General features: G+C 43.7%; 10 protein-coding genes across 10 annotated transcripts; 2 read left to right on the top strand and 8 right to left on the bottom strand.

Annotated features, from left to right (window-relative positions):
* Positions 1–4: 4 nt before the first annotated feature.
* Positions 5–1977, bottom strand: Rcd5 (microspherule protein Rcd5). Its single transcript, XM_017236901.3, has 3 exons — positions 1703–1977; positions 890–1628; positions 5–830 (listed from the first exon to the last, which is right to left on the bottom strand). Exons 1-3 carry the CDS (start codon positions 1975–1977, stop codon positions 96–98), a joined length of 1749 nt encoding a protein of 582 aa, XP_017092390.2. The 3' UTR covers positions 5–95.
* On the bottom strand, positions 1962–3180 carry LOC108122341 (putative ribosome-binding factor A, mitochondrial). Its single transcript, XM_017236902.3, has one exon. The coding sequence runs from the start codon at positions 3167–3169 to the stop codon at positions 2243–2245; it is 927 nt and encodes a 308-aa protein (XP_017092391.2). The 5' UTR covers positions 3170–3180; the 3' UTR covers positions 1962–2242.
* A 174-nt stretch (positions 3181–3354) lies between these two features.
* On the top strand, positions 3355–6146 carry LOC108122345 (protein prune homolog 2). Its single transcript, XM_017236907.3, has 4 exons — positions 3355–3558; positions 3639–4859; positions 4923–5033; positions 5094–6146. The coding sequence occupies exons 1-4, from the start codon at positions 3554–3556 to the stop codon at positions 5212–5214; spliced, it is 1458 nt and encodes a 485-aa protein (XP_017092396.2). The 5' UTR covers positions 3355–3553; the 3' UTR covers positions 5215–6146.
* Gr64f (Gustatory receptor 64f) lies at positions 6120–7930 on the bottom strand. Its single transcript, XM_070280102.1, has 7 exons — positions 7833–7930; positions 7688–7773; positions 7175–7627; positions 6849–7120; positions 6640–6794; positions 6325–6577; positions 6120–6265 (listed from the first exon to the last, which is right to left on the bottom strand). The coding sequence occupies exons 1-7, from the start codon at positions 7928–7930 to the stop codon at positions 6173–6175; spliced, it is 1410 nt and encodes a 469-aa protein (XP_070136203.1). The 3' UTR covers positions 6120–6172.
* A 174-nt stretch (positions 7931–8104) lies between these two features.
* Positions 8105–9926, bottom strand: Gr64e (Gustatory receptor 64e). Its single transcript, XM_017236850.3, has 9 exons — positions 9841–9926; positions 9710–9780; positions 9584–9658; positions 9144–9530; positions 8814–9088; positions 8602–8756; positions 8387–8549; positions 8245–8334; positions 8105–8188 (listed from the first exon to the last, which is right to left on the bottom strand). The coding sequence occupies exons 1-9, from the start codon at positions 9924–9926 to the stop codon at positions 8105–8107; spliced, it is 1386 nt and encodes a 461-aa protein (XP_017092339.3).
* Positions 9927–10113: 187 nt separating this feature from the next.
* On the bottom strand, positions 10114–11607 carry Gr64d (Gustatory receptor 64d). The gene is made up of 5 exons (XM_017236855.2): positions 11541–11607; positions 11287–11481; positions 10595–11231; positions 10286–10538; positions 10114–10233 (listed from the first exon to the last, which is right to left on the bottom strand). Exons 1-5 carry the CDS (start codon positions 11596–11598, stop codon positions 10114–10116), a joined length of 1263 nt encoding a protein of 420 aa, XP_017092344.2. The 5' UTR covers positions 11599–11607.
* Positions 11608–11773: 166 nt separating this feature from the next.
* Positions 11774–13269, bottom strand: Gr64c (Gustatory receptor 64c). Its single transcript, XM_017236854.2, has 5 exons — positions 13212–13269; positions 12962–13156; positions 12264–12900; positions 11950–12202; positions 11774–11890 (listed from the first exon to the last, which is right to left on the bottom strand). The coding sequence occupies exons 1-5, from the start codon at positions 13267–13269 to the stop codon at positions 11774–11776; spliced, it is 1260 nt and encodes a 419-aa protein (XP_017092343.2).
* Positions 13270–13432: 163 nt separating this feature from the next.
* Gr64b (Gustatory receptor 64b) lies at positions 13433–15069 on the bottom strand. Its single transcript, XM_017236861.3, has 7 exons — positions 15008–15069; positions 14559–14948; positions 14345–14505; positions 14008–14285; positions 13782–13947; positions 13638–13727; positions 13433–13579 (listed from the first exon to the last, which is right to left on the bottom strand). The coding sequence occupies exons 1-7, from the start codon at positions 15045–15047 to the stop codon at positions 13484–13486; spliced, it is 1221 nt and encodes a 406-aa protein (XP_017092350.2). The 5' UTR covers positions 15048–15069; the 3' UTR covers positions 13433–13483.
* A 164-nt stretch (positions 15070–15233) lies between these two features.
* On the bottom strand, positions 15234–16958 carry Gr64a (Gustatory receptor 64a). Its single transcript, XM_017236860.3, has 7 exons — positions 16763–16958; positions 16515–16706; positions 16267–16461; positions 16047–16213; positions 15714–15991; positions 15398–15650; positions 15234–15326 (listed from the first exon to the last, which is right to left on the bottom strand). Exons 1-7 carry the CDS (start codon positions 16956–16958, stop codon positions 15237–15239), a joined length of 1371 nt encoding a protein of 456 aa, XP_017092349.2. The 3' UTR covers positions 15234–15236.
* Positions 16959–17190: 232 nt separating this feature from the next.
* On the top strand, positions 17191–18902 carry Gr61a (Gustatory receptor 61a). The gene is made up of 8 exons (XM_017236849.2): positions 17191–17335; positions 17388–17579; positions 17644–17838; positions 17894–18060; positions 18118–18240; positions 18296–18450; positions 18509–18761; positions 18816–18902. The coding sequence occupies exons 1-8, from the start codon at positions 17191–17193 to the stop codon at positions 18900–18902; spliced, it is 1317 nt and encodes a 438-aa protein (XP_017092338.2).
* The last annotated feature ends 273 nt before the right edge of the window (positions 18903–19175 follow it).

Genomic DNA, 19175 nt, shown 5'->3' with positions numbered 1-19175 from the left:
AATGTTTTGTTTTTTATTTAAAAGTTGTTCTATCCTGCTGCTCGCTTATAAGTAGAATACATGTCAGTCCCGGATCCGGCTCGAGCTGAGAGTAGTTAGTTAAGGGGATTCGATGTCTTGGCGCTCTCCTGGCGGATGGCGTTGATCAGCTCGTAGTTGACAAGGAAGGTGAAGCGCAGGCCGGATATCTCAACAGTGCAATTGTGGCCAAGGCGGGCCTTGTTACCCGACAGCAGTGGAGTGCCGTCTATGAAGATGGCCCGCTTGCCCTCGTTAGCTATGAAGAAGTCTCCATTGCTGCGCAACTTAATAGTTCCTTGGCGGCGAGAAATCTTTGCAGAAGGACCCTCTAGCGACAAATCCACATCCACCACACAGTCCTTGGCGTCGCGGCCAAACGTAATCTCCTTGGAGCGCATCAGATAGCGGACATGGCGGCCACACAGACAAGCCAAGGTCTGGTTATCAAACTCGGAGGCGGCGGTGGGTCCAATCACACAATCCACCAGGACACCCCAGCGGGAAAGTTCGTTCTCCAGCAAGCGTATGTCCCGCTTGTTGCGGCGATCTGCCAGAGCTCTCTCCAACTCCAAGGCCTCGTCACGCGGCTCGTTGAGATCGTGCTCGAAGATCTGATCCTCGGCATCGGAGAAGCTCAACGGTTGCTGGTCAGTGCCGTAGAGTGGCTTGGGTGTCTGATCCGGCAGCAAGCTGTACTGCTTCAGCAACAGCCAGTGGTTTTGCAGGGACTTGGCGGTTCGGGCGCAGTAAAAGACAGAGGCGTTCTTTTCAAGCAGCTCCTGGAACTGCTCCAACTTGGGTGTCTCCGTCTGCCAATGAAATAATTTGTTATTAAAATACAAGCTAAAATTTTTGAATGTAAACCTACGCTCTTAATGGTTCCTAGAAGATACTCCTCCTGGACACTGTACAATGCCTTACGTTGCACAGACTCCACCAGTTCTGGGTGTAGATTGCGCATGGCCGATACTGCAATCCTGGAAACTGCCGGCTCATACAGCAGGGCATACCAGCGCTGCTGTAGTTCCTGAAGCGTAAACTTGCAGGAGAACTTCACGCCGCGATGGATGATCCGCAAGTCGTTGGTCTGCTGAATTCCAATAATAAGAGCTAGATCATCAATGGGCTTCCAGCGTCCCAGATCCTTGGTGGCCATCTGCCCCAAAGGACGACCATTTCGCCTTTGAGATTTCTTACTGGCCGGTCGTACAGGACGGGAGCGCCTTTCACTAGCCGCCGGACGTTCCATAGCCGGAGCCTTAGGATGGATTACTGAGGGTGCAGTTGCTGGGACAACCGGCAAGGGGGTTGGAGGTGGTGCCGGTGTTGTCGGCGTCACAAGCGGCAATGTGGAAACCGTACTTGGAGTACCCGGCAACAGGGAATCTACAGAGCCCGGCGTTTGTGGCGTCTCCGGCGCTGTTGGGGGAATGGACAATGGCGCTAGGGTGGTATGTGGCACGCCAACTAAAGCCGGATAATTCTGAGACGTTGTTCTTGGTCTGCTATTCCGATTGGCATCCGTTCCACTCCGATTTGTGGGCACTACGATATTGTACTCGACTATTTCGTCATCGAAACGTTTCCTTTTAATTGTCCGCGAGGAACTGTTTGACGGAAGGGATACCAGAACAGGAAATGACTACTAGATGCTTTTTTGACAGATTTGTCAGGTGCTTACCTTCTCCGTTTTTGATCGTTTTGCAACTCAATTGGCAGATTTCGCAAAATAGGAGTTGAAATTACAGCCGCACTGCTTGCTGCTATTGTGTTCGTTGCTGCTGGTCCCACTGTAGTTGTTGCTATTGTTGTTGTTGAGGGGGGGACTGCAATAGGTGTTGTCACGCCTACTGTGGTTTTGTTTAATGCGCTGGTGTTGGCGGCCGCAACAGAGGGGCTGGATGTATTTACTGTTACTGGAATGCTTGCAGTAACTGCAATTTGTGGGGATTCCATAGCTGTGGCCTGTGTTTACGGTTAAAAATTAATTCTTTTACGCGACGCACAACTCAGCAGTGTGACCGCAGCAACGTGAAAAAAGAAATCTGGTATATGCGTGTACTAAAATACCATTTCCATATTTCAAGATTGCCAGACCGGGCTCAGAAAATTCGAATCCGAATTCGACTTCGAATTTAGTCCAAATTTATTTTTTCAAAATAAGGATTTTAAGGATATATTTCTGTGTCTTAAAACTATATAAACATTAAGTTCCTAGAAATCATTCCTTAGCGTTCTTTTCGTTTTCTTGTTCCGGTTCGGTTTTTGGCGCGTTTGATTTCTCTCGGGTGTAACTATCCCAGGCTTCTTTACTTTTCCGCATCTTGATGTATATTTTATCCATGATTAGGTGGTGATTTAGATTCAAGACATCCTGGCGCATTTTTGGCCAAGTCTTAGGTACAATACTAGTCTCCGTTGGGGCACTACAACTTTCTGAATCGTTTTCTTTCAGGTCCTCGGAGTTTTCAGCCTCCAACTTGCCATCTCGACCGAGTTTGGAAAGCAAATCCTGAACCTGATGGAGGTGGATTCCAGTCTTGTCCCGGTGAAACCTGATGCGGGGAACTTCACCCATCAACCGAAGCTGGGAGAGCTCATGCTGTAGTTGTCCGCTGCAGCGGAAGAGTTCCTGTTCGAGCATCTGGTTGGCTTCTTCATCGCCCTGTCCCATCCAGTACACATTCACCTGCGAGAAGTCCCTGGTGATGTTCACATACGACACCTGCATGCCTCGGCCTACAATCGATTCGGAGATCTCGGAGGTGGCCAGAAAATCGGTTATGTTGGTCATGAAGAGTTTGTTGAGCACGGATATGCGGCGATTGTTGCTTTTCGAGGCATGTGGACGGGATAGGGAAACACCCGTCGTGGGCTGCGAATCCGAGCGGCTGAATTTGTCATCTTGCGCCGGGTACCAGCGTTTTTTGCTGCCTTTAACACGATTCCCCAGTAAAGTCCTGAAGATTTTGCCCTGCTGTCTTAAGCCATCGCTAGTCTTGCTGGTACTTTTGTTTCTTACACAAGGACAGCGACAAAAGGCGCTGATACCGGGGCTTAAATTAAAAACACGAGCACCTAACATTATATAAAAACAAACAATGCAGTGTTGCCGCTTCAGCCTTTCTATGGATTCTGGCAATGACATCTTTCGAAACCCGCTAAAAATTCAAATAATTTATACCCAAACTTAGAATAATGCATTTTTGTTATTTAAACCTTGTTATTAATTCATTTTCATTAAAAAATTAATGTTTTTCTGCAATAAACAAAGTGTACTAAAAAAAATTAAAACTTTTAGTTTTTGGTATATTCCGTCAAGTGTTTTGGTATTATTCCTTTTTATTGGCACGGTCACACCTGATTGCAAGTGTGTAAATTTTTGAGCCAATTTTGTTTACAATAAAGTTAGCGAATCTGGGCCAAGTTACGGGATCCTTCAACAACACCAATGCCCGGAGCAGACTCCCAAGTGCCTAAATGAGCGGGCGACCCAATTTTCTCACAACCTTAACAGATAAACCGAAGAAAAATGAGGTAAGCAGACACAGAATACACAATAGTAGCTGGAACAAAAACAAAACAGTGGACAGTGCTTATGACTAATCGATTTGCAGTTTGCACTACGCGGAATCGGAGCCCTCGCAGTCGGACAGTCAGAGCAAGATGGACATCTCGGAGACGCCGACAGACTCCACGGGTATTTCACCATTGGCGGATGATGGTGTGACCTCGGCCCCCGAGAAAAATATCCTAGAAATTGGGAAGGAAACGGAAAACGCAAAGGAGAAGTCAGAACTGGAATTGGACCTGAAGTCGAACGCTACCCTCGACAATAGAATAGTACGTCCGGAGCTGTTGCCCATTGAGGGCTTGCCACAACGACATACTATCGAGCGCACTTTGGCCAACAGCCATCCGCTTATGTCCCCCACTAACACAGATTCGGACTCGGAGCCCTTTCTAACCAGGAATCCGGAAAAACAGCAACAGCGCAGCAACTTCCCAGATGTAGTTCCGGCCACGGAAACGGTGCAGGTTAAGAATTCCCTAAACCAGTCTAGAAGTAAGCCGCAGGACGCCAAGGTCAGTCTTTTGCGTGCCAACAGTCCGGATATTCTGAGCAGTGAATCGGACGCGGATGTCTCGCAATATCTAGCCGCCGTGGAGTCCAATTTTCAGTCTGTTTCTCTGATGCCGAACGGAAATGGCAAGAAGGCCAAGAGGACCACTACTCTACCCGGCGGAGAGGACATATCTAGCCTTGACTCCATCTCTAATCACAGCTTCGATGACGACGAGGACATTGAACACAATCTCGCGTCCCTAAGCCCTTCGAGCTCCCTAATAGATGGTCTCGATGGCGAGGATGACGACGACGACTGCGAGGGACCGGAGCTATTGCCCGATCATGACGATGACTTGGAGCTGGAGTTTGGGCTGGCCACTACGCCCACGCCACATGCCCCGGCCACAGCCAACGGGGCCAGCTTACCGCAATATACAGCCGCCGAAGAGCGGCGCGACTCAAGAAATTGGCAAAAGATTACCCTGCCGGATGGGCGCACTCGGGAAATTGATATGAGGGTGATTGAGCCCTACAAGCGGGTGCTATCTCATGGTGGCTATCTCAAGTCAGGTGGCCAGAACGCTATTGTCATCTTCTCGGCGTGTCACCTGCCGGATCGATCCAGAGCGGATTATAGCTACGTGATGGAGAATCTGTTTCTGTATGTCGTGAAAACGCTGGAGCAGCTGGTCACGGATGACTATGTATTGATCTATCTGCACGGAGGTTCAAACAGGCGCAATGTGCCGCCATTCCCTTGGCTCAAACGGTGAGTAATGCTATGGTATTTGTTTTAAACTCTAATTTAAGGGGCTTCTTGAATCCAACACAGCTGCTATCAACTGCTGGACCGCCGTTTGCGCAAAAGCCTGAAACATATGTATTTGGTGCATCCCACTTTCTGGATCAAGTCGCTGGTCTGGATGGCCCGACCCTTTGTGAGGTAAGTATTGATTCAATTACATTATATTCTAAATAATTCAGTACCGAAATCCACTTGCAGCACAAAGTTCTGGCGCAAGCTGGTCTACGTTAAGTCCCTGGAGGAGCTAGGCTTGCATGTGGTAGTGGAAAAGGCGGCCATTCCGGAGAAGGTGAAGCAGTACGATGCCAAGCGGCACTGAACCCCTGCGATGTCCCAGACTTGTTTCAAACGAAAAGCATTCATGCCACACACTCGCTACTCGTCCTCCTCCCACATACATACTCCCCATTTCACTAAAGACTAAGGCAAATCCTCAAATCGATTGTTTGTGCTCTCTCCTCGCTATGCTTTAATTTAAGATCTCAATCTTTGTGATACTTTTTGTTGGCCTTCTCAGTCGAAGTCGAGTAATCCCCTATCCTTTAGCATTTTACCCCGTGTGGAGCGTGAAGGCGTTCATCAAAACATCGAACAAGTTTTTATAGCTCTTTATTCGCAGCAGTAGACTCGTATTAGTAGACACCACCATCCCCCACATATATTTATATACACATTAAATACCATACCATATAGATGTAGCTTCCGCTTCATATACATTTTGTAATGGAACCGACATACATACACATATGCAACAAGAAACCACCAAACTTCCGAACATGTTACCTTTCATTGTAGTATCGATGTTGCTCTGGAGGAGAAACCCACTCCACTAAACTGAATTTAAACATAAGTAATTGAAAATCTTTAGCTGAATTTTGCATCCAAATATCGCAAATTGTATATTCGAAGCGTTCTTTGCACGAAACTTACACTGACACTGACCGACCCCATGCCAGTTGCAAGTAGGTGCCACATCCACATCCGCATCCACATTGTCATTCCTCATATCCACCATCAGAGTTAGCCGATTAGAGTGTAAGTAAACTAGCGACCATTCTCAAAATACAGTTGATATTTGTGGAATCTACACGCAAACACAATTGTAGAATCTCTTAAGCGGATAATGTGACGTACAATTAGGCAATGTAACCGATTGATATTACGAGCGACATTTTGTTGGTTTCCTTTTACCGCTTTAAACAAACGATAATAATAAAGTGCAAGATGATTTTTTATTTATTATGCAATAAAGAGTATGTTTTATTTATTAAGTTACTCTAGGAATAGTAGCTCTGTTCGCAGTCCCACAGATCGTTGTCCTCGTGGAATTGTATGAGCACCAACTCATATGTCACAATAGTACCAGCAACCTGTTAAGAAATATTATTTTCATTTTAATTTTTAACTAAGATTTAATATTAAAACTCACACTCAAGACCAGCTTTCTTGTGAGATGGAAAAACTTAAGACCTGTCAACGCCACCTCATCGCTTATGACTTCCTCAGTGAATCTTTTTACTTCCGGACACCAGGACTCCTTGGGCACACATCGCAAATAGCGTAGAGTTAGCCTGGATTCATCGTGGACACTGGCGGAGTACAGGGAAACCGCCAAAGTTCGCCCAATGAGGAAAATCAGGGAAAAGTAGAAGTAAACGGCATGGGCCACTGAGGGCATAGTGCTATAAAAAAAATATATATATTTTATGATATAATGTGTGGCATGTACTTGTTGGATACCCACTTTAAACTCCTCAGTAGCTGGACGCATATGAAGTACAAATTATTGGAAAAGGATACCATTGTTATCAGGGATATGGCGTTATCCATACGTTCGCAAAGTATGCAGATATTTCTATATTGAATGCGACGTTCAGACCAGTAGGTTGGTGACATGTTCTGGTAATAAAAGGAGTCCTTTAGAAACTAAGTGAAAGATTGGTAGACCCTTACCATTCCTTTAAAGTTCCGTAGGTCATCATTGAGCTGTCGGAACTTGGAGGCCAATCCAATGCTGACAATCATCACAAACATATCCATATAGTTCCATATAAAGGTGGCATACACGTTCTGGAACTTGCCCCATATAGCCAACGCTGTGGAGTAGCTGGTGACAAAGAAGATTTCGTCGTTGGTGCGGATAAAATAATTCTGGATTGGATCAGCGGTGCGGTTGCAATATGAGGCATAGTTTATGGCCGATACCATGCTTAGGATATGTTCAGCTAGGAGTACAGAACTTGATCAAATATTGAACCCAAACATCAGGGATTACTCACCCAAAGAAAGCATCATCCCCACCAGCATCACCATGGATATGGTGTGACCCATCTTCCACCTGCCTGCCTGGGACTTGTATTGCGGCAAGTCCTGCTCCACCGAGTGCCAATACATCATCAGTTGAGGCCAATGCCTGGCCAGATTTAAGGAAACTATTAAGACCAGTAGAACTGAACCCCTGAAGATCAGGGGCTTGATGCTATTGAAGCTTATTGGATTGTTCAAAACCTTAAACAGCGACAGGGAAAAGTTAACCAAACTGGAGGCTATGAAAGCCACACAAAAACAGGTTCGAATGTTGCGCCAGGAGAAGCTCAGCTTGGAGGGATGCTTTCCGGTAACTCCCTTGACCGGCATCATGGCAAAGAACTCGGCGATAAGGAGGACTCTGCCCACAGCCTGATGGAAGCTGCCATCACTAAGAAATACTTCCTTGTTACTCCGGGAGGGTTCTATTTCAGTTGTCAAGGATATTAATGGTCCAGTTTTGGAAGCAATGAGGTTCTACTCACTGGTCGGCTGATTCCGCACCACATATTCCATTTCGATTTGGGTTTTGTAAGCATCACAACTATCCTGAAAGGCCTTCTTCCTGGCACTAGATATATTTCTCTTTATTTTAAAGACTTATCAGTATTAACAGGTCGACTAGCTAACCTCTCGTGTATTAAATCCAATTTACGCATCAGCGGCGACCTGGACATCTTCTTTTTGAGGCGACAGAGCCTGCGCTCCAGCTTGGGCAGGAACTTCATCCTGCCAGCTCAGGACTTCACTGCGCAGACCACAAGCTTTCGACTGCCCTGCCACTGGCCACAGTTGTCCATTAAAAACACCTGTTGTTTTGCACTTATCTATAATTAAGGACTAACAACAACGAAAGTACATATTTTGTGGCTTTAACCCTTTGTCTTCCCCTCCCAAAGCCCTCAGCCCTCGTTGCAGCCAGGAACCTTTTCGTCGCGATTGAACTGCAGCAGAATTAGTTCGTATGTCACTATTGTGCCAGCCACCTGGGGATATAGTATAGTTCTATTATTGGACCCTTTCATTGTCACCAATTTCAAACCGAAATGACAACACCGCGTGTAAGCCGAAAGAACTTCATGCCCGTCAAAGCCACATTGTCCATGTGCACCTCCTCCGAGAATCGTTTAAGCTAAAAAATAAAGTGATTATATGTAGAATTTTGGATGAATTGGAATACTTACCTCATCGCACCAGTACTCCCTGGGCACAAGGCGAAAGATAGACAATGGTCGCTTAGATTCATCATTGATACTGGAGCTATAGAGTGACAGGATGAGGGTTCTGCCCAGAAGATAGGCCAGGGAGAACCAAAAGTACAGGGTATGCGAGATGGAGGGCTTGGTCCTGAAAATATTTACATCAAATTTTATAGAAAAATATTCATATGCCAACTTACTGCATGCTCTTAAGGATTTTTCCACAAATAAAGTAAAGATTATTGCTGAAACAGAGCAGTGTTATGGCGGAAATGGCATCATCCACCAATTCGCAGAGTTTGCAAAGACTCCGGAAGTTGATTCGGCATTGCATCCAAAAGTTTGCTGTTGTGGGCTGCATAATAATTATTTTAAAAATTAATAAATCTTTAAAAAGCCCTAATAGTCTCACCATTCTAGCCTCTCTTAGCATGTAATCATTTAAGAGCCTAAACCGAGAAGCCAAAGCCACACTAACTGCCATCACAAAAATGTCATTAAAGTTCCAGGCGAAGGTACTCAGAACGTTGACCACCTTTCCAATAATGCCCAGAAATCGGGTATAATCCACATAGTAAAATACCGACGAGAAGTTTAAATACAAGAAACTATCAATGGGCCAATCTGGCCATTTGGGACAGGAACTGACATAGTAACCCATGGACATCATGCTGAGAATGTGCTCCACTAAAACAATGAATCCTTTGAAGAAATAAATAATATAAAGTAAAGTCTATCTTACCCAGCGAGCAAGTGGTGGCCACACTGGTGATTACTTTTATATGCTGGGCCAGAGATTTCCGTTCCTTGATGAGCTTCAGAGGTGGTAGCTTTGCCTCCACCAACTGCCATTCTTGAGCCAACACCGGCCACTTCCTTGCCAGTTGCAAGAAGCACAAAGAGATGAGGAATATGGACAAGTAAAAGACCAGTGTCTCCACCGAATCAAAGTTAAAAGTCACACTAGTGGCGTAGGCCACCACGTAGCCAGAGGATATTCCAAAGCAAAGGATTGTAACTAGAGCGTAGTAAGTGCGGATGCTGCTCCAGGCGAAGGACAGATCCTCAGCGAACTTAGAGCTTACTCCTCGAACGGGCATCAGAGCAAAGACCTGGGCTATAATTAAAACTAAGAAAATAAATTATTAAATGAAGGTTATTTTAGAAAACCATAAAGGTTACCTGGCTTAATGGCTTCTTGGAAAGTACCACTGTATTTATAGTCTTCCCTTTTAAGGCGACGTACAAAGGATTTAACTATAAAATAAAATATTTTAAAGCTTAGCTAAGATAAACATAAAAACTTACTAATTGTAAATGTTAAATTCCTTCTTAGAGGCTTCGAGGGGTCTTTGTACTTGAGAATACCCAACGTGACACTAGTATTTTATTAAATAATTGGTTTAAAAATTATATTAATCAAAGGAAAAGCTACCCACTCGCTAGCCACTCGAGATCTTCGCCAGAACTTAATCCTGGCAACACACCGGCGCCGCTTGGCATGATTTCCTGTGGTCCTGGCCATGTTCAGTGCTCGACTGAAGCCTTTCGCGCCGTGACAAATGGTTAAGCCCACAAATTACGACTAATTGATGGCCTCCGTGCCAATTGTGCGCTTATCTGTACCTAATCTTGTGCAAATACGAATGGCAGACAGCCCTCAGTGGATTTATTAAGGATAAAATAGATGAAAATAAAGCTAGTAAGTGGATTTAGGAGTAGAATATGCTCATGGAGGAGCCGGCACCGCGACTGCAAATGCTTTTTTGTGCCACAGCTCCTTTCATTTCGTGGAATAGGACCAGTTCATAGCTCAGCATCACGGCGGCCATCTGCAGGAGTAGAAGACATCATATATTCATCAATTGGGTTTTTTGGACTTACAGCAAATAAAAGTCTTCTGGTTAGATAGAAAAATCCCTTTCCACTCAAAGCAAATTGTTCATTTCGCAGCATCTCAGTGAGACGTCCCAGATCATCGCAATAAAATCGAGACGGAACTTCATAAAGGGTATTCAGGATATTCTTGGCCTCCTGGGGAATGGATGAGGCGGCAAATATCATGTTTGCCAAACGGGTGATCACATAGAGCAAACAGAACCAGAAGTACACTTCATCCATAGGGGCTCCTTTGATTCTTAAAAATAGAAAAATTAAAACTAAGAAATTCAAAGAAAGATCCCTTAATCTTACTGAAAACTCCGGTACACCTGAACACAAATGAAATACATATTTTGCGAGCAGGAAACCAAAATCAATCCAGATAGCTTCTTGTCATAGAGCTTCAGGAGGTCATGCAGATCCAGCAGATCTGACCGGATTTCCTGCCAATACTCCTTGCTCATCGTTAAGTGTAAATTCTGATTAATCCTCCAGTGCAACTGCTGGAAACGCATTTTCAAGCTGCGACAGAGAATAGCCAAAAAAATATCCCCGAAATTCCATACAAAGGTCATGGAAAGAGTGCTCCACTCGATGAAGAGTAGCAGCCAGGGGTTGTAGGGAATTACAGAGAATATCTCTTGGCGTTCGCGTATAAAATAGTTTTGCAAAAAACCAATCTGCAGATTGCACTCCTTGATCTGTTGATAGTTGCTCCAAGCAGCACTGCCCACATAGGTGAGATGTTCACAGACGGCGGCCAGCACAAGGATGAAGCTCCAGCGCCTCACAATCTTGCTGAAGTTGAGTCCTTGAGGCGATCCATAGCAGGGTTTTAGAAAGATCCTTTCACACAGCGATGTTTGGCGAATTATGGTAGGCCATTCAGGGGCTAGTCCTATTAAGGCTCCAAAACAGAATGTACAGATCACACTAAAGCTGAGAGAACCTACAGAATAGATATAAATGAGTATATATTTTATAATTCTTAACAAATAGCTTACCAATTGTATATATCTTAAGGCCATTGTTAAACACAAGCTTGGCAGACAACAAAAAATCTATTAATACAAAGAAACAAACTCCAATAAAAAGTAGAACGTAGGGAGATAACCAGCGAAAGCGAACTTTCTCCGAGGGATCACTAGGCCAAACTCCGGAAAGTGGCAGTATTCCAAACAACCTGGCTATAACCAAAACTAACAAAAGACCAAAAATGCTAATTCTTGTTTTAGAAGCATCTTTTAGGCAGACTCACCATAGCCAATGGCGTGGTGCAGGGTATTTTCCTGATGATTTAACAAGGACTGCTCCATTTGAAGTTCATGAACAAATTGCCGGCGAAAATGGTCGTGATTATTGAGAAACTTTTAGCAAAACGATTCAGACACGCATTGTATTGGATAGATAACATCTGACAGGCACGATAAATTGAGTGACATTTTGCAAATACAGAACGTGCAGATAAAAATAAAAATGGTTAATATTTAATTAGGAAAATATGCTCTTGGAGGAGCCCAAGCCGCCCTCGCAGAAACTCTTCTGGACTTCAGATCCCGCCATTTGGTTGATCAATACCAGTTCATAGACCATCAAAGTGGCTGCCATCTGAAAGAACATTATATTTTTATCTTTTTTAAGTTAGGAATTAAATTTGAAAAACTTACCGCAAAAATTAAACGTCTGGTTAGCAGAAAATACCCCTTGCCACTTAAAGCAAAATGATCTGACACAAAAATCTCGTTTAAACGGTTTAGTTCCACGCCCCAAAACTCGGTGGGGATTTCGTATAGGGTATAGGATATTTCCCTGGCCTCTTGGGGAATCGATGAGGCAGCAAACATCATGTTCAAAACTCGAAAGATGACATACGACAGGCAGAACCAGAAGTACAGCTCATCTGCATAGTTTCCCTTGGACCTAAAATAAGTTTTATATAAAATTCTTATAATATTTGATAGAAAAACCCCTAAAAACTTACTGAAAACTGTGATAGATCTGCACACAAACAAAATACATATTGTGGGCACAGGATAGCAGAATCAACCCGGACAATTCCTTGTCGTAGAGGCCAAGAAGATCGCTAAGATCCAGGAGATCACTCCGTACTCTTTCCCAGAACTCGTTGGGCATTTTCTGTCTCATATTCTGTCGAATCCTCCAGTGTAGCTGCTTGAATCGCATCTGCATGCCACGGCAAACAAGGATCAGGAATATGTCCACAAAGTTCCACACAAAGGTCATCGACAGGGTGGTCCACTCGATGAAGGGTATCCACCAGCCGGTAAAGGTGAGCACTAGGAAAAGCTGTTGTCGCTCCCGCTGGAAATAGTTCTGCCAAAACTCCACATCCAGGTTGCACTCCACAATGACCAGGTGGTTATTGTACAGGGCACTTCCCACATAGGTCGAGTGTTCGCACAGGGCAGCCACTAAGAGGATAATGCCCCAGAGACGCACTCGTCTGGAGAAGTGGCGGCCATATCGACAATCGTAGGCGGGCTCCAAGAAGATTTGCTCACACTCTGCTGTCCGGCGGATGATATAAGACCAGCGTCGGGAAAGATGCAGGAAGACTCCGAAACAAAAGATGCAGATCACACTGAAGCTAAGGGAACCTGCAAATCCAAAACAAATCCTATATCCTTTATCTTAACCTACCCTTTAAGGAAGACCCACCTATGGTATAGAATTTAAGACCATGATCGCTCACCACTTTGAAGGACAAAGCAAAGTCCACAATGGAAAAGGTGAACAGAACCAAAGCTGCCAACAATGCTGGAGATATCCACCGAAAGTGAACTTTATCCGGTCGAGAACTTGGCCAAATACCCGAAACTGGCAGGACACCAAAAAACTGGGCTATGACCAGAACTGGAAAACTTTTGAAATTAAAATGTCACTATCCCAGGACAAAGCTAGAACTCACAGGGTCCAATGCCATGATGCAGCGTATTCCGGGTACTATTCTGACCCGAGTGCTTCATGGTTTCAGCGTCGGGTAGCAAATGGAAACTTCAAAGACCAGGACACACCACTTCTGGCGATAAACTAGGGGGCGTTTGCCATTCGTTTAACCTTGTATTTGCAGATTAGTATCTCGAATGTGAAAATTTGGTGCTCTATCATGTGCTGGGGCGTGACACTTATGACTAAATGTGCTCTGGCATTATGGTGCATTTAGGTGCTTAACTCCGGGATCTAAAATTCCCTGCAGTATTGAGTCTTTTGCCTTATGGAGCCTTGGTTGATGACATCCGATATCATGAGCTCGTAGGTGATGATTGTGGTGCCCATCTGAAAGAGTTCCAGAAGATTAGTAATGTATCTCATACTGAGTTTATGATAAACTCACAGCCAGGACAAGTGAGCGGGTGAGATAGAAGAAACCACTACCGGAAAGAGCCGTCATGTCATTGCCCAACTGCTCACTGAAGCGCTGAACCTAAGGATAAAATGACAGTGAGTTGGAGTTAAGATTTCCAAGAGAAATCCTCACCTCTATGGACCAGGCTTTGGTGGGCACATCCCTTAGAGCTGTCACTATTTTACGCTCGAAATCGTTAATAGAGGAGGCCACAAAAATGGTCAAAGAGGTGCGAACAATGGCAAAAACCAGGGAGTACCAGAAGGCCACCATTACAATAAAGTCAACGCCAATGTTTCTTTAAAAAAATTCGAAATTAAAACCAAATATCTGTTAAGATTAATATGAAAGAACTTACTTAAAGCTGTTGAATAACTGGAAGCAAATAAAAGACATATTGTTGCCAAAGGCCAGCAGAACTAGAGGAGCTATGGCAGCATCCAGGAGACGCACCAGGCGCTTCAGGGCCAGGTAATGCTCTCGAACCTCTGTCCAAAACACCGCTGGCATTACTTTCCTATGAACAGCAGCAATTCGTCTATAAAGCTGATGGAATCTGGCAGCAAGACCAATTCCAATGCACATTATAAAGCAGTCGGTAAAGGATCGGGGATAGGCAATAGTTTCGTTTATCCACTAAATGAATTATAAAGGCTTTTTAGTAATTCATAAATTAATAAATAATTAAAACTCACTTCAAAAAGTGGCAGTAGCCAGATGTGATATGGTAGAATCATATAAAAATGTGGACGTTCCCATTTGTAGACGCTCTCTAGATAGGTGACATTGATCTTGCACTGAGTTCGTTCCATATTGCTAAGATGAAAGGAGTTCAACAGCAACAGAAAGTGCTCCACTGAAGGGAAATATACTGAATCCTCAAGTATGATAGAAGCTAGTCCTACTCACCTAAAGCCGAGGACATGACCACTCCGAATACCACATAGATTCGTTTCTTCATCTTGTATTCGTCATAAAAACGATAGGGAATTTTGAGAAAAAGCTGTTCCACTCCATCCCAAGCACGCATAATACTCGGCCAGTGGATGGCCAATCTCCAGAAGAACAGGTGCTCCAGCAGGCAGACAATGTACAGCGACAGAGTACTGGAGTTGTGGAAGGTGATGGCCACCTTGATGACATAGTTGATCACGGCGCCAAACTCGCAACAGTTTAGGATGAAAATGAGACCGGAGTAGAAGATTCGAGGCGAGAGCCAACGGAAACGGATGTCCCTAACATCCAAGGCAAGTACATTGCTTACCGGAAGTAGGCCATAGATTTGCGAAATAAAAAGAACTATATGAAATAGGTATTTTCCTTTCCAGTATATTTAAATTATTTTTTAAATGTCCCACCTTTCGAGACAGCCCGATGAAAAGTCTCGCCCTGCGGCATGGCCGAACAAGCACTGGCCCATGTTGCGGCAATCTGGCGTGCGAAAAGCCCCCGATGAAACCGCGGGGGCGTGGCCGTCCTCAACGATTTACCAACTAAGCATTCACAACTAATTGCACCGCCTGTCACTGCCAGCTGACATGACAAATGGCCGGGGAGTGGGATGAGTGGGGCTACGGTACGAGTCCATCAGGCGCACAAGGGGGCCAGACCCCGGCGTCGATTGGCCTCATCAAACTGGAGGAGCACCAGCTCGTAGGTGACAATGGTGCCGGCCATCTGCAAGAGGGAGGGCAACGATTCAAAGGTGTGAACATAAACAAGCATTTTCCCTTTAAACGGTTACCCACTCCAAAGAGCAGTCGACGGGTGAGAAAGTAGAACTTTTTGCCGGAAAGGGCAACTGTCTGCGTGGTCATCTGGAATATGAGGCGCTCCACCTCGACACACCAACTTCGGCTAGAGACCCGCCTCAATACTCCAAGACCGCGCTTGGATTCCTCATTGATATCCGCTGCCGTGAGAAAGACAAAGGCAGTGCGTCCAATCAAATACAGAAGGGAGTACCAGAAATAAATATAGTTGATGGGCCAGCGAAGTTTACTAAAAAAAAAATACATTATTTTCATAATATTTTCATAATTCATAAATAAAATAAAAACTCACTTAAAAACATTAAGCAGCTGGTAGCAGACAAAGTATAGGTTATTCACACAGGAAAGTAGTATGAGACTGGACATGGCACTGTCCACAAACTCCAGTAGTTCGCACATTTTCACATAATGCTCTCGGATTTGGATGAAAACCGATTCGGATACCTCCTGATGCTCCAGTTTATTGATGCGAACTGTAATCTGCTCGAAACGATAGGACAGACCCTTGCTGATCATCATTATAAATAGATCCATGTAGTTCCAAACAAAGGTTAAGGCTCCATTAACAAGCTAGAAATAAATCATATTATATAATAATCTATAAAAATATCTATAATATCCTTACTATCACTAGAACAGCTATAAGGGGACTGTAGGGCAATAGCTGGAAAACATAGTCGTAATTTTTCTGTATATAGTTATCAAAACTGGCCTCTTCTGTAATGTTTCTACAGAGGTGTATACGACGCTTGTAACTGAGGATAGCCGAGACCTGGTACAAGGCATGTTCCCCTAGAATTAAATAGTTTTATTAATAAAAAAGTCCATTAACTTCAAGTACTCACCCAAAGACAGACCAATAATAGCCAGTCCAGCCAAAAGCACCCTTCGAGATAGATTCCTCTTGGGTATTTCATATGGAGCCTTCGTGAAGACCAACTCCGTTTTGGTCCAGAGTCGGATCAGTTGAGGCCAACGCTTGGCCAGACGAATAAAAATCACATAGGCAGTCAAAACACAGCCAAAGAAAACCAAACCAACTGAAGGAATAAATTTAAGACCAGTAATTACTAATATTTCAGGAAGATCTTACCAAAGTTCTTGGCACTAATGCCAATAGTGAGCAGATGCTTCAGCATGCCCAGAAACATAATGCTGGTGGCAATCATAAACAAAACCGTGACGACCATGGGCAAGGATTTGTAGGAAAACCGTACATGACGTGGATTCGATTCCCGAAGTCCTGTTAAGGGCATAATGGCAAAACACTCAGCCAAAAACATGACTGAAAAATATTCAATGAAAATATTAAAATATTAACCAAATGTGAGGTATCCTTACACGGATAGACAGCTCGATGAAATAGATCCAGAGAACCATAGTTCGGAAGCTTTTCACTGGCCAGTAGAGCAAACTCCAGATTAGAACTCTCCGAGAACTTGGGAGGTGGAGTTTCTCTTTTGACGAAATGCTCCATTGGTTTGGCTCCATTCAGCTTGTCCGGAATTCTCCGCAAGTTAAGAGTTGGTCCTTCCATAACGCTGGCAATTTTTGCACTGACACGAAGTGCAAAACAAATATGAGTCCCAACCTCATCGAGAGGCGGACGAAGTTTGCAAACTGAAAGCCCTATTGTGGACTGGTCCGCTCGAGTGGCGCCTAGTGGGAGTAATTATGGGGTTTAGAATTAACACGCTGTTGCCTGTAAACAACAATTTGAGACACGGTTTAGACGGAATCCGGATTAACACTAGCCAGAATGCCAGACCATGTCGATGGCATCGGATAGCATCCTGCGGCATCTGAAGGTGCGCCGTCAAAAACAGCGAGCTGTCCTGGCAATGAAATGGCGATGTGCTCGAGGAGTATTGGAGTTCGAGAAGCTGGATACTTTTTACAGAGCCCTCAGGCCTTGTAGGTATTTTAAAACTAAAATGAAAAGGTGTCTTATTAGTAGAATTTTCAGATCTACGTTTGGCGCAATTTTTTGGCATCATGCCCCTGGCCAATCTTAGGAGTCGGGATCCCCAGGATGTCAAGTTCAAAGTGAAAAGCCTTTCCATGTGCTTTACAGGACTTTTTCTGCTGCTGGGTGGAATTAAAACGTTAACAAGGTGTAATGTTATAATGAACACGGGTCTAAATCCAAAAAATATGGGTAATATTCTAATTTATTGTTCTAAAATCCTTAATATCTTTAAAAAACCGATTTATTTTTCCAGTTAGTTTGGTTTTTCTAGTTGTTGGAATTACCAACTGGTGGAATATTACTGGGTTTGCTCGTTCTTGGCCACAAATTATGATGCCCTGGAGCTCCTTGGATATTTTAATGTTATTTTCTCCGTACAAATCTTGCAAGCGAAGTTTGCGCTTAAAAATCAATGGTATTGCCATTTTTGTGGGATCTGTAGCGTTGGGTAAGTAAATAATAATAAATTCCAGGATCGATTTTTTTAATTTGAAATTTTTTAGTCGATCACATACTCTATTATGCCTCTGGATATTGCAGTTATAGGTGGCATATCTGGAATTGCCACACGAATGAGTCGCGTCTTGCTTTTGGTTACTACTTGGAGGAGGAGTTTTCAGATGTCCTTGTCCTTATGCCATACAATCTTTTCTCTGTATGCTATGCCTTTGTAAGGATTTGCCATCTATCAGTCTTTAAGAAATTTATTCGTAACTATAATTCCTAGTGGTTAAATGGCGCCTTCACATTTATATGGAACTTTATTGACATTTTCATAGTCCTTGTTAGTATTGGCCTGGCTCAAAGGTTTCAACAGCTGGCTAAGCGGATCCTGGCCTTGGAGGGTCGCGTAATTATTCAAAACCAATTCTAGAAAATATATTTTTTTAATATTTTTTAAGCAGCTCGTTCCTGATGCCTTGTGGTGCGAAATCCGAAGGGATCATATACGTCTCTGCGAACTTACCGCTCTGGTAGATGCCAGTATATCCAATATTGTATTTGTTTCTTGTGCGAATAATGTTTATGTGATTTGCAATCAGGCTCTAGCCATTTTTACGTGAGATATCCTTTAGATACAGTTATATCTTTATTGTTTATATATATTTTTTATACAGAAAATTAAGACATCCTGTTAATTACGTTTACTTCTGGTACTCCCTGTTGTTTTTGATAACAAGAACCAGTCTTGTCTTTCTGACTGGCTCCAAGATCCATGATGCTTCTCTGTTGCCTCTGAAATCCTTGTACTTTGTTCCCACTGGTTACTGGACTCAGGAAGTGCAGCGATTTGCGGATCAGTTGACAAGTGAGTTTGTAGGACTTTCCGGTTACCGATTGTTCTACTTAACCAGAAGGAGTCTCTTTGGGGTATGTATCATACAATACATACTTTTATTATAATAGTTATAATTTATCCTTCAGATGATGGCTACTTTGGTAACTTATGAGCTAATGCTTCTTCAAATCGACGCCAAAAGTCAAAAACCAAATACGGAACTTTGTGTCTAGAAAGAAGAACTACTAATCATTACTTACTAATCCTATTAAATACATGTTCTAAATTAAATAGCTGTAATACACTAACAAGACCGTAAGTTAATTCAACCCATTCAGTTGTGAGGCAATTAGAGAAGGGTTTCCTGCAGGTTAATAAATGGCCAAAATGCTGCCCAGGTAATTGGCCATTTGAAATATCATTTCAATTTTCGGGCCTGCTGTCAGTCCGCAAATGGGAGGGCAACCAAAGTCGTTTGCCATTAGTTTCAATTATTTTTACATTTG

This window comes from Drosophila bipectinata, chromosome 3L (genome assembly GCF_030179905.1).
Source record: "Drosophila bipectinata strain 14024-0381.07 chromosome 3L, DbipHiC1v2, whole genome shotgun sequence".
NCBI lineage: Eukaryota > Metazoa > Arthropoda > Insecta > Diptera > Drosophilidae > Drosophila > Drosophila bipectinata.
The sequence above is the reverse complement of the archived record's forward strand: the minus strand, read 5'-3'. Positions and strand labels throughout refer to the sequence as shown.

Bases quoted from the DNA above. Each gene is read 5' to 3' on its own strand.
- Rcd5 (XM_017236901.3), bottom strand. From the start codon at position 1,977: ATGGAATCCCCACAAATTGCAGTTACTGCAAGCATTCCAGTAACAGTA. The intron at 1,629-1,702 runs GTAAGCACCTGA...TCCGTCAAACAG, and splicing joins AACGATCAAAAACGGAGAAG to TTCCTCGCGGACAATTAAAA. The intron at 831-889 runs GTAGGTTTACAT...TTTCATTGGCAG, and splicing joins TTCTAGGAACCATTAAGAGC to ACGGAGACACCCAAGTTGGA.
- LOC108122341 (XM_017236902.3), bottom strand. From the start codon at position 3,169: ATGTCATTGCCAGAATCCATAGAAAGGCTGAAGCGGCAACACTGCATT.
- LOC108122345 (XM_017236907.3), top strand. The intron at 4,860-4,922 runs GTGAGTAATGCT...AATCCAACACAG, and splicing joins CCATTCCCTTGGCTCAAACG to CTGCTATCAACTGCTGGACC. The intron at 5,034-5,093 runs GTAAGTATTGAT...ATCCACTTGCAG, and splicing joins ATGGCCCGACCCTTTGTGAG to CACAAAGTTCTGGCGCAAGC.
- Gr64f (XM_070280102.1), bottom strand. From the start codon at position 7,930: ATGAAGTTCCTGCCCAAGCTGGAGCGCAGGCTCTGTCGCCTCAAAAAG. The intron at 7,628-7,687 runs GTGAGTAGAACC...CAACTGAAATAG, and splicing joins GGTGCGGAATCAGCCGACCA to AACCCTCCCGGAGTAACAAG. The intron at 6,795-6,848 runs GTAAGGGTCTAC...TTTTATTACCAG, and splicing joins TACGGAACTTTAAAGGAATG to AACATGTCACCAACCTACTG.
- Gr64e (XM_017236850.3), bottom strand. From the start codon at position 9,926: ATGGCCAGGACCACAGGAAATCATGCCAAGCGGCGCCGGTGTGTTGCC. The intron at 9,531-9,583 runs GTAACCTTTATG...TTATTTTCTTAG, and splicing joins CCAAGAAGCCATTAAGCCAG to TTTTAATTATAGCCCAGGTC. The intron at 8,550-8,601 runs GTAAGTTGGCAT...AAATATTTTCAG, and splicing joins AAAATCCTTAAGAGCATGCA to GACCAAGCCCTCCATCTCGC.
- Gr64d (XM_017236855.2), bottom strand. From the start codon at position 11,598: ATGGAGCAGTCCTTGTTAAATCATCAGGAAAATACCCTGCACCACGCC. The intron at 11,232-11,286 runs GTAAGCTATTTG...TCTATTCTGTAG, and splicing joins CCTTAAGATATATACAATTG to GTTCTCTCAGCTTTAGTGTG. The intron at 10,539-10,594 runs GTAAGATTAAGG...TCTATTTTTAAG, and splicing joins CAGGTGTACCGGAGTTTTCA to AATCAAAGGAGCCCCTATGG.
- Gr64c (XM_017236854.2), bottom strand. From the start codon at position 13,269: ATGAAGCACTCGGGTCAGAATAGTACCCGGAATACGCTGCATCATGGC. The intron at 13,157-13,211 runs GTGAGTTCTAGC...AAAGTTTTCCAG, and splicing joins GCATCATGGCATTGGACCCT to TTCTGGTCATAGCCCAGTTT. The intron at 12,203-12,263 runs GTAAGTTTTTAG...AACTTATTTTAG, and splicing joins CAGATCTATCACAGTTTTCA to GTCCAAGGGAAACTATGCAG.
- Gr64b (XM_017236861.3), bottom strand. From the start codon at position 15,047: ATGCCGCAGGGCGAGACTTTTCATCGGGCTGTCTCGAAAG. The intron at 14,506-14,558 runs GTGAGTAGGACT...ATTTCCCTTCAG, and splicing joins GGTCATGTCCTCGGCTTTAG to TGGAGCACTTTCTGTTGCTG. The intron at 13,948-14,007 runs GTAAGTTCTTTC...ATTTTTTTAAAG, and splicing joins CAGTTATTCAACAGCTTTAA to AAACATTGGCGTTGACTTTA.
- Gr64a (XM_017236860.3), bottom strand. From the start codon at position 16,958: ATGGAAGGACCAACTCTTAACTTGCGGAGAATTCCGGACAAGCTGAAT. The intron at 16,707-16,762 runs GTAAGGATACCT...AATATTTTTCAG, and splicing joins TCATCGAGCTGTCTATCCGT to TCATGTTTTTGGCTGAGTGT. The intron at 16,462-16,514 runs GTAAGATCTTCC...TTATTCCTTCAG, and splicing joins CATTAGTGCCAAGAACTTTG to TTGGTTTGGTTTTCTTTGGC.
- Gr61a (XM_017236849.2), top strand. From the start codon at position 17,191: ATGTCGATGGCATCGGATAGCATCCTGCGGCATCTGAAGGTGCGCCGT. The intron at 18,241-18,295 runs GTAATTATTCAA...TTTTTTAAGCAG, and splicing joins TCCTGGCCTTGGAGGGTCGC to CTCGTTCCTGATGCCTTGTG. The intron at 18,451-18,508 runs GTGAGATATCCT...TTTTTTATACAG, and splicing joins CAGGCTCTAGCCATTTTTAC to AAAATTAAGACATCCTGTTA.